Below are 13,594 nucleotides of genomic sequence, written 5' to 3' on the forward strand. Positions count from 1 at the left end.
GTTTTGAATACATATTATCCAAGACAAACACAATTGTAAAAATTAGTAAATGTGTTTAAATGCATACCTTATTCTGATGAGAACAGTAATTTTATTTTTAAAAATATCTATTTTACTTGCTGACCCCAAATTTTAAAATACGTGACACATTATATTTTCACAATCTTTGTCCTAATTCGAAACCTGTCATTGCACAAGCCAATTTAATCGTTTAAAATCGAACGAAATAAGTCTGACTTCAGCTTCATTACCACCCAAATCGCGATAAAATCATTTCGTAGGTCAGAGGCAAGCATTTCTCGTCGGACCACCGGTCACTCACCAAGCTGAATAGCTCGCCGTGATCGTATAGTGGTTAGTACTCTGCGTTGTGGCCGCAGCAACCCCGGTTCGAATCCGGGTCACGGCAAGAGAAGCTGGTTGTGTTTTTGTGTTTGAGATCTTGTTTAAAACATGTTTGACAGCAGATAATTATTGTATTTACAATAAAATTTTGCCTTCTGCTTTACCTTTTGCTACTGCCAATCTCCCTAAGTTGAGAGTGCACACACTAAAAGAATGTATTATTATGAAGGAGAGGAACTTTTGCAAAAAAATATTGACTTAAACTTGTCAATATTTTGTGACACCACTAAAATAAAAAAATTAAAAATGTAATAAACCCTCTAATATTATAAAAACCATAAATAAAACCAATTAGAGCACCTAAATGCCTTCAAAGCATTTACTGGAGATTTGCTGGAGAAATCCAGCAAACAACACAATGAAGACCAAAGACAAGAAACCCTGGTTGTCAGTATTTTTTTTATGTGAATTGGTAATTTATAAAATTACATAAAGCTTAGAACATGTGGTCCACATATGAAATACTAACACTAGCAAAACAAATATATGTCAAGAAAAATAACATAACAGTCAGAAGGGATGATTTAGTAGTTAATTTGTTTTTGGTTCGTAATTGGAGCTGATTTGACTTCTGTTTTCTAGATAATAAATATATATAATATATAATTCGCATTATATAACCCACCACCAAATGTAATAATTTTAAAGTGCAACATATTTAAAACAGTCTTTAAACAAGGTTTTTATACACAAGATAAATATGGAGGTAACTAAAGTACTACAAAATAAAATCCAACTCATTTCATTTAATTATTGTCAATAATTGTCCATTGTTACAATAAAAAGCAGGCATAATTGTCTATTAATTACCTGCTTGTGAAGCTTATGCTGATTGGATGAAGTTTTTGTGGATTTCCAGCTTCCGGAACCGAATGCGTGTCACGTGATTTGAGCGCTGTCCAATCAGCTGCCAGAAGCGGACGGCTCGTAATTTTGAACGGACCGGGAGCAGCCAGCGATGAGCCCTGCTGCTAGTTAGCTAGTAGCAAAACATCGACAGATATTTCTCAAAAGAATGGACTTCACGCTGTTTCTCTACTCTGGATAAGGTGGAAACAACTTCGTGTTTTTATTATTAAACATGGACACTCGTATTATCACTCCTGGACCCTATCGAGCTACAAAATTGGTGAGTTTTTGTTGTTTATAGAGCAGAATGAGACCTAGCTAATTATGCTATTAACGGAAAAGTTTTCGTTTCAAACAAGTAGTAACAGTTGCGTACACCTCATCTAAACAGAAATTTAAACTAAAACGACGCTTGTTTATTTGACTTTTTCTCAAAAACATTCCTTGACTTTAAAACCAGAACTTCTCAGCAGCTATTCAGGAGGAAAACCCAATACTTTGGCAGTTATCTTACTAAATGCTTATCATGCTTGGTTAACTTTGTTCATTTTAATTGACTTAAATTTCAAACTTTCTTGATTGAAACATGCAAGAATGTCTTATAATACAGTGTTTAAATGCATTTAAAGTAAAGAAAAAAACCTTTTTGTTTCAAAGTGGGAGCATTCAGGTATGTTGGCAGCAAAGTAACAGGCAAATTGAAGCATGAATAGGAAAATATGAATAGGAAGTGTGCATAGGAAAAATAATACTGTGCAACTATATTGAATTTAAATTTATTTGATATGGACAGTGCATGTTATTCAACATTACCACAATTCATGGCGATGTAAATATGCAGCAATTACTCAACAGCTAAATTTTATTCTGTGTCCTAAGACAAGTAAGCAGGAAAAAAACATCTTGCTTTACAATTCACAGGACGGTACTCATAGTTCTGTTAAAGAAATGGAAAAAATCAAGAAATAACCGACAGAAACAGTTACCATTTTTTTTCACCCTTGTCAGGTGCACAGTGCTTATGCAACATTTTTGTGCCTGTAGTTCAAAGTAACTGTAATACTTATTGTGTTTGACTATTTTTGCATCAGTAAGAATAATTGTTGCTGTTCTGGTTTCTGTCTTTTTAAAGATTGGCCATTGGTGATCGGCCAGACAACTGCAATCGGTGGATCAATACTAATCTGTCTGTGTTTTTCTTTCAGTGGAATGAAGTGACACGTTTGTTTCGGGCCGGCATGCCTGTCCAGAAGCACTGGCAGAACTTCAGGCACCACGCCTCCTGCTTCACGGCCGCCGCCGCCGTGGACTGGCTGCACCAGCTGCTCCAGAGCAACAGCAACTTCGGCCCCGAAGTCACCAGACAGCAAACCGTTCAGCTGCTCAAGAAGTTCCTGAAGAACCATGTGATTGAAGACGTGAAGGGCCGCTGGGGAACGGAGGATCTGGAGGACAACCACATGCTCTTCAGGTGACTTTAATGTCATATTTTAAAAACATATGTGACCTAAACTAGGATTTAATCAAAGGTAAGTTGTTCGTGTGTGTTTTTCTATTTTAATTTTTTTTTTCAGATTCCCATCTACTTCTCCTCTGAAACCGATCCCGTGTCCGGCGCCAGGCTCCAGGTCCATAAAAAAGCGTCCGTCGCTCCGGGACCGGGAAGGTTTCTTCAAACTGAGGAACCTCAAGAAACAGGAGAAAGACTCCATGGTTAGGACAAACCAGATGTTTATAAAAACACATACACGTTTTTATTCTCACCATCTGAAGTCAGATCATTTGGTCAGTATCAGCGATAACCTTGTGACGTAATAATGCAAGAACACATCCTCAAAGATCAATAAACTTTAAATTCTCTTGAACATTTAACACTGGAACTGGAAGACATCTTAAATATCTAAAACGAATAAACAACAAATAAAATGAATTCTGAAGTCTACAAACAAAATTGTACTTCAAAATAAGAAAAGCACCAGAATGAAGATTTTTGTCCTCTAGTCAGTAGAAAACAGTCCGACAGCCCAAGCAGCATAACTACAGAGATATAAATACTTGATTCCAACTTGTTTTTAGGAGAACGTAGATCCTGCACTCCAAACGCCGCAAGACGAATCAAATCCGCCGGCAGAAGAGCAGCAGCACCAGAGACGAGAGCTGACGCTGCAGGATGAGCAGGAAATCTGGAGAGACGTCACCCTGACACAGTAAAAACACAAACACTGAACAACCAGACTCACAGACGTAATGTTGCATCAGAAATCCACATTATTATGAGATGCAAACGTTTGTTGTGTTTCTCCAGCCTGCAAAGGATTCTGGGCGTCTCTTCTCTGGATGAGGTTTTGGACCGGCGGCACGTAAACCCTCAGAACATCATCCACAACATGACCAAGGTCAACAAACACGGAGTCGTCACGCTGGAGGACAAGAGCAGTGAGTGATGGACCGCACCGGTTAATTATTCACACCCCTGGTAGATTGAAAGAAACAGAAACAATTATTAAAATAATCATCAACAAATTTAGTAATACTGAAGTTTATAGATTTAAAAAAGACCATTTGCTGAAAGAACAATAAACTCAGAGCCGTAATTAAACCCAAACTGTATCATAAATATAATTGTTTATGTATAATACTGTTTTAACTGTTAAAATGTTCTACTGGAGTGACAGTTTCAGTTTTACCTGGTTCAGGAAGCAGAGCAGTAATGAGTTCCTGGCTCAGTCTCACCTGTCGGTCTTTGCAGATGATCTTCCTCATTGGGTTTTGTCCGCCATGAAGTGCCTGGCGAACTGTGAGTACAACAGATTACTCAGAAAACACGACATCATCATGATTTCAGGCAATGTGGGTTTATGCAACTATTTGCTGTAGAAGTACAGCAATGGATTGTGGGTACAGAGGTGAAAAGCGTGATTTTTTTTTGGGGGGTGGGTGTTACTGTCATCCAAGGTTGTTTTCGGAAGTGCATGACAAACGTTTCATCAAGAAAATGTGAAAATTACTTCAACAAATTGTTTTATTTAAAGTGGGAGGAGAATGTGGCCGTAATGATGCAGGAGTTTTCAATGGGAAAGGAGGAACCAACCTAAACCAGCCGGTGACCAAGTTCTGTTGGTCCGCAGGGCCGAAGTACGACAGCGACCAGCCGTCCTACCCCGGCTTCGAAAGAGACGTCTTCAAAACGGTGTCCGATTATTTCTACAGCCTCCCTCAGCCGCTGCTCACATACGAACTGTACGAACTGTTCATCAACGTTCTGGGTAGGCAACGATTTTCAGCCTGAGCCGCTCAGCTGAATCCCAGCGACCAGCCTGTTGATGTGACTGTCTCTGAATGCTAACAGTCGTCCTGGTTGTTGTTGTTTTTCTGTGTCATGGAAACGCAGCTACTCATGTAAAAGTGTGAATTAACTGCACCCTGTCCCTTCACCTTCTGCTTGCGCTGACCTCTGACCTCTAACCCTGTTCCTGTGCTGCTTGCTTCTCCGCCTGTGTCCCTGTTTGCATCTGCTTCCAGTGTTGTGTGGATATGTCGCAGCGCCCCCTACGCTCCAGCGCGGGAAGCGGAAGAGTTCGGAGCTGCCGTCGGTTGCGGCGCCGCCGGCCAAGTCGTCGTTTCTCTCCACAGAGTGCCTCCTGCTGTCGCTGCTCAGGCAGGGCTCCTGCGACGAGGCCGAGTCGCCCATGAAGGGCGTCCTCAGCGGGACGCTCCAGGCACGCAAGGAGTCGGGCGCCGGCGGCATGAATCTGAAAACGGTTAGGCTTCGCACAAGAAGCTGCTCCCTGGAAACCATCCTGGACCGCTCTCCTCCTCTCCTGCAGCCGTTTCCGTCCAGCGACGAAAATCCCGTTTTCCCACCTCAGGAAGGGCACTTGAACACAACGTTTACGACCAAAGCAGACAGTTTGGTTCACGAAAACGCAGCAGGAGGTGTAACCAGGAGGAAACGCTCCGCTGGTTCTAGGATCAGAGCGTTAGACGGTGAGGCGTCGGCGCGGCCTGGCAGCGCCAGCAGCTGCCTGGACATCGTCATGAAAACCAAAGACGAAGAACGCGGCGGGACAAAATGGTCCAGCTGCCTCAATGTGAACCAGTGTCCTCCATCTTCCTCCCAACATCTTCTCTCTCTCCCAGCTCCAGGTAGGGGTGGGCGTTCATCGCGTCAATCGTCAGCTATCGCGATAAAACTAATCAAAATACAAATCGTTAAACTTTATTATCGTCATGATTAGGCCTGTCACAATAAATCATTTTCCTGGATGGTAAATTCTCCTGAAAGTTGTTGCAATAAGCAATAATATGGTTGCTTTGAGAACATGTTGAAGCAAATAACAGCCTAATAAAGCAAGAAGACATTCTCAGAAATCAATAAGTTAAATTCTGATCAACATTTGATGCTGAAATAGAAAGATGCTTTAAATAATCAAAACAACAAATAAAAACAAATATTCTTTTGAGAAAAGGACGAGTGAGACCAAAACACCAAACTGAAAACTTATCATGTAATTTTTGTGGAATGAAAGAGAATCAATAAATCATGCTAACAGAAATTATTGATCTCACGTTAATTGATCGTGCCATAAATTGGCTTATTGTTTACTGTGGCAGGTCTAGTCATGATTCCCAGTTAATGATGTTTAAAATCATTAACTGGATTGTTAGTTTGATCATTTTTCTTGCACTGATTTTTCATTGAGAGCATTAATAAAAACCAATACATTTGAAAATATGATTGCAGATACTGTGTGCAGATTAGTGACACATAATCACATGAATCAGTTACCTAAACCAGATTGATGCCGTGGCATCGTGATAAGTCCATATCGCCCACCCCTAGCTCACGGCCCCGCCTCCAGTACCTCTAACCTCTGGGCGCTGCCCGCCGCCCGCCGCTGCCTCAGCTCGCTGGACGTGTCCAACCCGCCGCCGCCGCCGCATCGGTCTGCGTCGCAGCTCAATCTGCCCGTCCGCGTGGCTGCCAGACACTTCCAGCTCCCCCAACCCAAACCTGAGCACAGTAAGACCTTCTCCCGCCTGCGACGCCAGATCTCACTGCCTCGCCTCCACTAACAACTTTTCCCTGAAATGAATTCAAACGCAGCCTGCAAACGTCTCTGTCTGAATGCAGTGTGGATAGTTTTGTGCTGCTTCTGTTTTACCTGCATGTTTTGAACAGCTGATGCTTCTTAACTTCTACCTAACAGTAACTTTATTTGTGCAGGATTTTCAGCAATAAGGCAGTTTGAAATCCTTTACATTCTAAAAACATGATTCAGTTTCCAATTATGTCAAATTTACATCAAATATGTTGGTCAATGTTCCAGTTATTATGGTTCAAAAGCAGCTCAACACTATAAAACCTTAAAATCTTACCAGGTGGTTTTTCTTTAGTTTTAACTCATTTCAAGTTTACTAACTTTCCAGGTCATTTTATTTATGTAGCACATTTTCAAAGTGATTTATATAAAGTAAAAGGAAACAAAATAAACTTAAGAGCAAAAAAAAACCTAATGTTGATCCATACAAATGACTTTCATCAATATATGAGCTTATTTAAGGTAAACATGTTAAAATATTCATTTGAAACAGGTTCTAGTTCTACTGGGAGATTATTTCCATTATAAAATGGGAAAAACTCCTGAAATGTTTTTCTTACTTTGGGCCTGGAGAAAATCCAGACCTGAGTCTCACCCAGCTCACTTTGCATCATAGTTGTAGTTTATTAATCTATTCATTTGTGTCGTAATTACCATGAATAGATGTGATTCCTGATTAGCCCGGTTTGGCCTCCATGTCGCCTCTGATGTCCTTCCTCTTGCAGGCGTCCTCCAGCCGCAGTGCGAGCACGTCGCCATCGAGGCGCTGCAGCTCTGCACGCTGCTGCTCCCGCCGGCGTCCCGCAGGAAGCTGCAGCTCCTCATGAGGATGGCGTCCCGCATCAGCCAGAACGTGGACATGCCGCGCCTCCATCCGGCCATCGGCACCCGGACGCTGGTGAGGAGCCAACACGATTCCAAACGCAAAAGTTCCATTCTTTTGTTGAGATTTTATGTCACAGAGCAACAAAACGCAGCGCATGTTTGATCGCTCAATAAAGATTATCATTGTTTTTTATGTTAGAAGTGGGGAAATAAAGTCACAGCGTTTCACTGCAGGAAGATGAGGGGAAAATAAAAGCAAAAAACATTTAATTCCATACATTTTTTCATCTTATATTGTCATAATTTTTGTTTCTAATCATTTTTAAAATGTAAAATTTGTTAAAATACTTAATTTAGATCTTTGCTGCTCTAGTTAGAAATGGAAATGTGTCTGACATGAAGGAAAAAACATGAGAACAAATCAGCATTAGGCTTGATTAATATGAAATGTTTCATATTTACCAGGAATCAAAAGGAGGATTGAGATGAAAAATTTGATTATTTGGTAATGATGTCAAAATGTATCAGATATTTTCTGCCACAGAACTCATGGCTGCCTGAAATCAGACATTATTAAAAAAACCAAACCAGTTCTGAATTATTTGAAGTGAAGTGCTGTTGTTGTCCAGATGGTCCACACGTTTTCCGGCTGCGTCCTGAGCAGCGCCGAGGACGGCGACCTGGACGAGCTGCTGGCCACGCGCCTCGTCTCCTTCCTGATGGACCACCAGCAGAGCGTCCTCTCCGTCCCGGAGTTCCTGCGGAGCGCCATCAGGGACCACGTCCACTTCCTGCGCACCGTGCAGGTACGCGTTCCCACGGAGAGGCTGGAGAAATCCCCGACGGCGCTTCGGTTTATAGTCACTGGTTTCAAGATCTGAAAAGTGCCAGATATTTCAACCTCATGGTTTTGTAATAAAATGCCATCCAACATTTGATTAAAAGTCTAAATTTGGAAAAATGTTTTTTACAGTTGAAGCCAAAAAGTTTCATCCACACAATAACAAATTAATTACCCCAGAAGTTTCTGCTGCGATGAACAAGAATAATGTTTAGAGATCATTTTCAAGTAACATTAATGCAAAACACATTCTAAAAAAAAATCATTAAACTTCAAATACAAGTGAAACTTCATCACTGGAACATTTAAATATCATAAAACAACAGAAATAACAAATAGAATGATTCTAACTAAACAAACTTGTCCTGTAAGAAAAGCTTTAGTTATGGATACATTTTGTATTTCAGTATTGAACTTGAGCTTTAAGGTAATTTACTTTAACAATGTTTACTATTGTTTCAAAGTAATATTTATTATTTCTAATGACTCAATGTTTTATATTTAATGTGTTTTATATGAATTTTGTGTTCAGATGCATCAGTTGTGTAAAATATTATATTGTTTTGTTCACATTGTTCCTCCTGTACGATGCAGAAAACCACCACAAAAAATTATTAATGACAGTAAGAAATTATGTAACATAATAATTTTAGTTCATTTGTATTTTTTGGTTCTAAAGTTTGGAGCTGGAAAAGTGAGATAATGTAAAATTAAATCTTAAAATGATTGAATTTTACTGTTAAACTTTAATCTCAACATCAATCTGAGACGCAAAATCACATTTTCCTACAATTTATAATTTGTTCTGTGACTTTTGGGCCGCCCTGACTCCAGGTTCCTGTCGACCCGGGTCCAAGCGACGGCGCCGACCCGGTTTGCGTTCCCGTGCCGATGTACGCGTTCTGCAAACAGATCAGCGGCGCCGAGTTCGAGCAGCAGAAAGCGGAGTCGTCCCAGAAGGCCATGGAGGAGCTGCTGGAGATCCTGCTGACGGACCAGAACCTCCCCGAGAAGGACCGGCGCAAGAAGCTAAAGCAGGTCAGCCAACGGAACCAGAACCAGAAATGGGTCTGGCTACAACCCAAAATCATTCCAGTTTTACTTCAACTTCAGTTTCCACAGCAGCTTTTGGACTGAAGGCTGTGAGAAAATGAAATATGAGAAACTCATCATCAGCCGATTAACTCAAACTGATATTTATATTAGAAACTGGACCAAATGCCGTTTGAATGATGAAAATCACGTTTATTATCCAAGTTTATCCATTTGTGATTTTTAATTTAATTTCTTATTTGATAGGAACAATTACCAAACAGTTTTTAGTGACTGACGTTTGCTGGCCGTTGGCGTCATGTTGTTCAGTTTCAGAAGCAATACCCCGACATCTACAGCCGCCGCTTCCCTTCCTGCAGCCAAACCAGCAAAACCGACAACAAGCCAAAGATCAAAGCGCCGCTGCTCAGCATCAAGAAGAGCTTCAGCATCAGGACCTGACGCAGCGGCGGCGCTCGCATCACTGTCAAACTGTTACTGGAGGAAACTCCACCCATATCCTTTAGGAAGAGCGACTCTGAGGCAGCTGAATAGATTTAGTTCACTTGTTTTCAAATACTCTGAAAACAGCATTTACAGCAAATTTGGGAGAAATGTTAAACAATAGAGCCTAAATTTTAACTTATATAAATGATTACATGGAGAGGACTAAAGTTTTAAATCTGCTAGGATATTTTTTTCTTTTAAATGTTTTTGAGGACCTTTTGTTTTTTTTTTTTTTGAACTTACATTTTTATTATTATTTTCTACAGAGCAAATATACAGCCATACATCAGTGGTACATAATACAAATGTTGACAATATGATTTTTATAAAATAAACATCTCAGCATAATATCTTACGACCTCAGCATCACATTTGTTGACGTCTTACTAAACAATCCTAAAATGGAAATAGACACTTCGTGGGATAGTTAAACACCATATGACAAACCTATTGGGTTTATTTACATCAACAGAGCTTCTGCTGGGCCCCAGCGCCGACTAAAAGTGTTTTTTTGAAGTCTTAATGAGTATGTTATTTGTTCCATTCTATACAATTCCCTTACTTTTTGAACCCATAAGTCATAGGAAGGTGGCTCCAATTGCATCCACCTGATTGTAATACATTTCAGGGCTGCTGTAAAAAGGATATTTAGCAAATATACTTTAGCCCGTCCTTGCAAACCTTCTGGTATAATACCAAGTAGTGCAACTGTAACATCCTTTGGTAAAACCCCTGGAAAGATATAGCTTATAGCTCCATACACCTCATCCCAAAAGTTTTGAAGTTTGGGGCATGACCAGAAAATGTGTGTATGGTTGGGGATTGCTGAGCCACAGTTTCTCCAACACAAGCTTGGAACCGTAGGGTCCATCTTAGCAACTACATCTGGGGTCCTGAAATATCTGCTAATAATTTTCCATTTAAATTCCCGCCACATATTCGAGTTTGTAACTCGATGTGCTTCAGTCCAGACTCCCTCCCACGTTTCGTCAGAAATGATTTTGGCCGTCTCTGCCTCCCATCTTTGCTTTGTCCAAGTGGGTTTATTAAGGTTCATTGACAGAAATACACTATATAACTTTGCTATCAGTTTTTTATTCCCTTCCCCTTTCTGGAACTGGATTAGAAGATTTTCTAATGGTGTGGGATTTAGTATTCTTTTCCAGTCCCTGTGTGCAGACAAGAAAGAGCGCAACTGTAAATGTCTAAAGAAATCATTTTTCTGGAGATTAAACTTACGACATAACTCTTCAAATGACATAAGTCCGTTCCTGTCAATCAACTGGTGAATGAATATAAGCCCCTGTTCAGCCCACTTAGAAAAATTTCTGTCTAAGAAATTGGGTGTGAAGGATTTGGCATGTCCAATACTTGTTAATATTGATAAACCTCTAGGTATTTTGAATGAAATTCGCACTTTGTTCCAAATGTTAAGAGTGGTTTTAGTCCACAGAGGCAATTCCTTTACTGGAATATCTAAAAATGGCAATACCTTTAATGGTACTGAGCACTTCGCTTGCTCAATACTCAGCCATCTTGTTTGAGAGTCCTGTTGGATCCATGAAATTAAAGGCCTTAACTGAGCTGCCCAAAAATAGTATTTTAAAACAGGAAGATTGAGACCCCCTTCCATCTTACTTCTTTGAAGTGTTTTATATTTTATGCGAGGGCGCTTGCTTTGCCATATGAATTTCGATATCATTTTATCCAATTCAAGGAATGTAGATTTTGGTATGCCAACTGGCACCATCTGGAACAAATACAATAATCTGGGTAACAGATTCATACGAATGGTTTCAATGCGGCCGAGGAGGGACAGAGGCAATGCTGACCATCGCTCTAGATCCTTTTTAATTATATCCAGCGTTTTGCTGTAATTGACATGATACAAATCATTTAATGAGACAGGAATATTGATGCCTAGGTATTTAATGCCCTTCCCTGGCCACCTAAAGCCGCTTTGTTGTTTAACCCCTAGTGGAATATTGCCATTGACATCCATTGCCTCTGTCTTATCAACATTTATTTTATAGCCCGAAAAATGGCCAAAAACAGAGATCATTTCCCTCAGACGTGGTATTGATGATGTAGGATCAGACAGATACAAAAGTACATCATCTGCGTAAAGAGATATTTTATGTTCCTCTGCACCAATCAAAATTCCTTTAATTTCATCATTGTCCCTAATTAGCTGGGCCAATGGCTCAATGCTGACTGCGAACAATAGAGGTGACAAAGGACACCCCTGTCTACATCCACGCTCCAGCTTGAAACTCGTAGACCTGAAACCATTAACTCTGACTGCCGCTTGTGGGGATGAATACAATGTTTGTATCCAATCTATGAACTTAGGCCCAAATTTAAACCTTTTTAACGCTTGAATAAGGTATTTCCATGACACCCGATCAAAAGCCTTTTGGGCATCTAAAGATATTACAGCCGTCATAGCTTTATTTTCTTTTTGGTGAGTCATAATATTTAATAAACGACGCAAGTTATTTCCATAATACCTCCCAACGATAAATCCAGTTTGATCTGGATGTATGATTTGATTTATTATGACATTTAATCGTCTCGCCAGAATACCGGTTAGAATGCGTACGTCCCCATTAAGCATCGATATCGGCCTATATGACCCACAATCAGTGGGATCTTTACCTTCTTTATGTAATACAACTATTGTGGCATCAGACCAGGATGGCGCCATTGTTTTGGTTTCTAAAGAGAAGCGGTATGCTTCCAATAAAAGTGGACTAACGATGTCTATGAAACATTTATAGAATTCATTTATGAAACCATCAGGACCAGGACACTTATTGTTTTTAAGGGATAAGACAACGTTTTTAATTTCTTCTTCTTGAATTGACTTATCTAATTGTTTAGCTACTGTATCGGATAACTCAGAAATATTTATATTTTGTAAATAGTCTGCTATCTTACTTTCATCAGAGCAAGTGTCAGTATCTCGGTATAAAACCTTGTAAAATTCTGCAAAAGTTTCAGCAATATCTTTTGGTTTTAGAATAGATTTATTGCCCGATTTTAGCTTTTGAACCGCATTTGAGGACTGCTGTTTTTTAAGACGGAAGGCCAAAAGTCTGCTCGCTTTATTTCCATTTTCATAGTACTGCTGCTTGGCAAAACGAAGATTACCTTCTATCTTTTCTGATAGTAAGTCTTGGAGCTCTCTGCGTGTTGTATTCAAATCGTTCAGAACCTTGGATGCCCTAGTCTTTTTATGTTGAAGTTCCAGATCCCGAATTCTATCTTCTAAATATTTCTGTTTTGCTGCCTTTTGTCTTTTTTTTGCTGTCGTGTAGGAGATTATGCTGCCTCTTAAATAGGCCTTTGCACAGTCCCACAACATTATGGGAGATGTTTCAGGGGTGTTGTTTATGTCTAAATAAGTTTTGAGCTCCGATTTAACAAAAGCAACAAAGTCTTTGTCATTAAGAAGAGAGGTATTAAGTCTCCATTGTTTAACTGATGGTGTCAATCCTATATTCCACTTGACAGTAACTGGTGCGTGGTCAGAGATTGTAATGGGCAGTATTGAGATATCCTCAATTCTGTGCAGCTCAGCCTTAGCAGTAAAAAAGTAATCTATTCGTGAGTAAGATGCATGTCTGTTTGAGTAAAATGTAAAATTTCTCTCCTTTGGAAATTTGGATCGCCATACATCCACTAATCCAGCCTCCACAGACAAATTTCTAAGCATTTTTCCCATTTTGGATAATGGGGTCTTAGCGGTTGGTTGCCTATCTAAATTGACATTACACAATTAAAATCACCCCCCACAATCAGTAGACCGGAGCTATGCTCTGCAATCATATTAAAAACCGACTTGATAAATCCTGGAACATCTTCGTTAGGGGCATATACATTTATGAAGGATACTGCTGTTCCATCAATTATCCCATTTACCAATATAAATCTACCTTCCTTGTCCTTATGAACTAACGTTTCAGTAAAGTTAATCTGCCTATGTATTAATATAGCCACACCCCTTTTCCTTCCAGAACAGTGCGACGAA

At 39.9% G+C, this 13,594-nt stretch overlaps 1 protein-coding gene and 1 non-coding gene across 2 annotated transcripts; both read left to right on the forward strand.

Annotated features, from left to right (window-relative positions):
* The first annotated feature begins 337 nt into the window (after positions 1-337).
* Positions 338-409, forward strand: trnah-gug (transfer RNA histidin (anticodon GUG)). Its single transcript has one exon. It is a non-coding gene; the product is annotated as a tRNA-His (tRNA).
* A 729-nt stretch (positions 410-1,138) lies between these two features.
* Positions 1,139-9,771, forward strand: depdc1a (DEP domain containing 1a). Its single transcript, XM_055051909.1, has 13 exons — positions 1,139-1,534; positions 2,460-2,725; positions 2,829-2,967; positions 3,331-3,461; positions 3,560-3,690; positions 4,004-4,051; positions 4,383-4,520; positions 4,777-5,400; positions 6,098-6,277; positions 7,082-7,254; positions 7,811-7,987; positions 8,857-9,060; positions 9,385-9,771. Exons 1-13 carry the CDS (start codon positions 1,487-1,489, stop codon positions 9,514-9,516), a joined length of 2,391 nt encoding a protein of 796 aa, XP_054907884.1. The 5' UTR covers positions 1,139-1,486; the 3' UTR covers positions 9,517-9,771.
* Positions 9,772-13,594: the final 3,823 nt, after the last annotated feature.

This window comes from Poeciliopsis prolifica, unplaced genomic scaffold, assembly GCF_027474105.1.
Source record: "Poeciliopsis prolifica strain line A6 unplaced genomic scaffold, Auburn_PproV2 SCAFFOLD002, whole genome shotgun sequence".
NCBI lineage: Eukaryota > Metazoa > Chordata > Actinopteri > Cyprinodontiformes > Poeciliidae > Poeciliopsis > Poeciliopsis prolifica.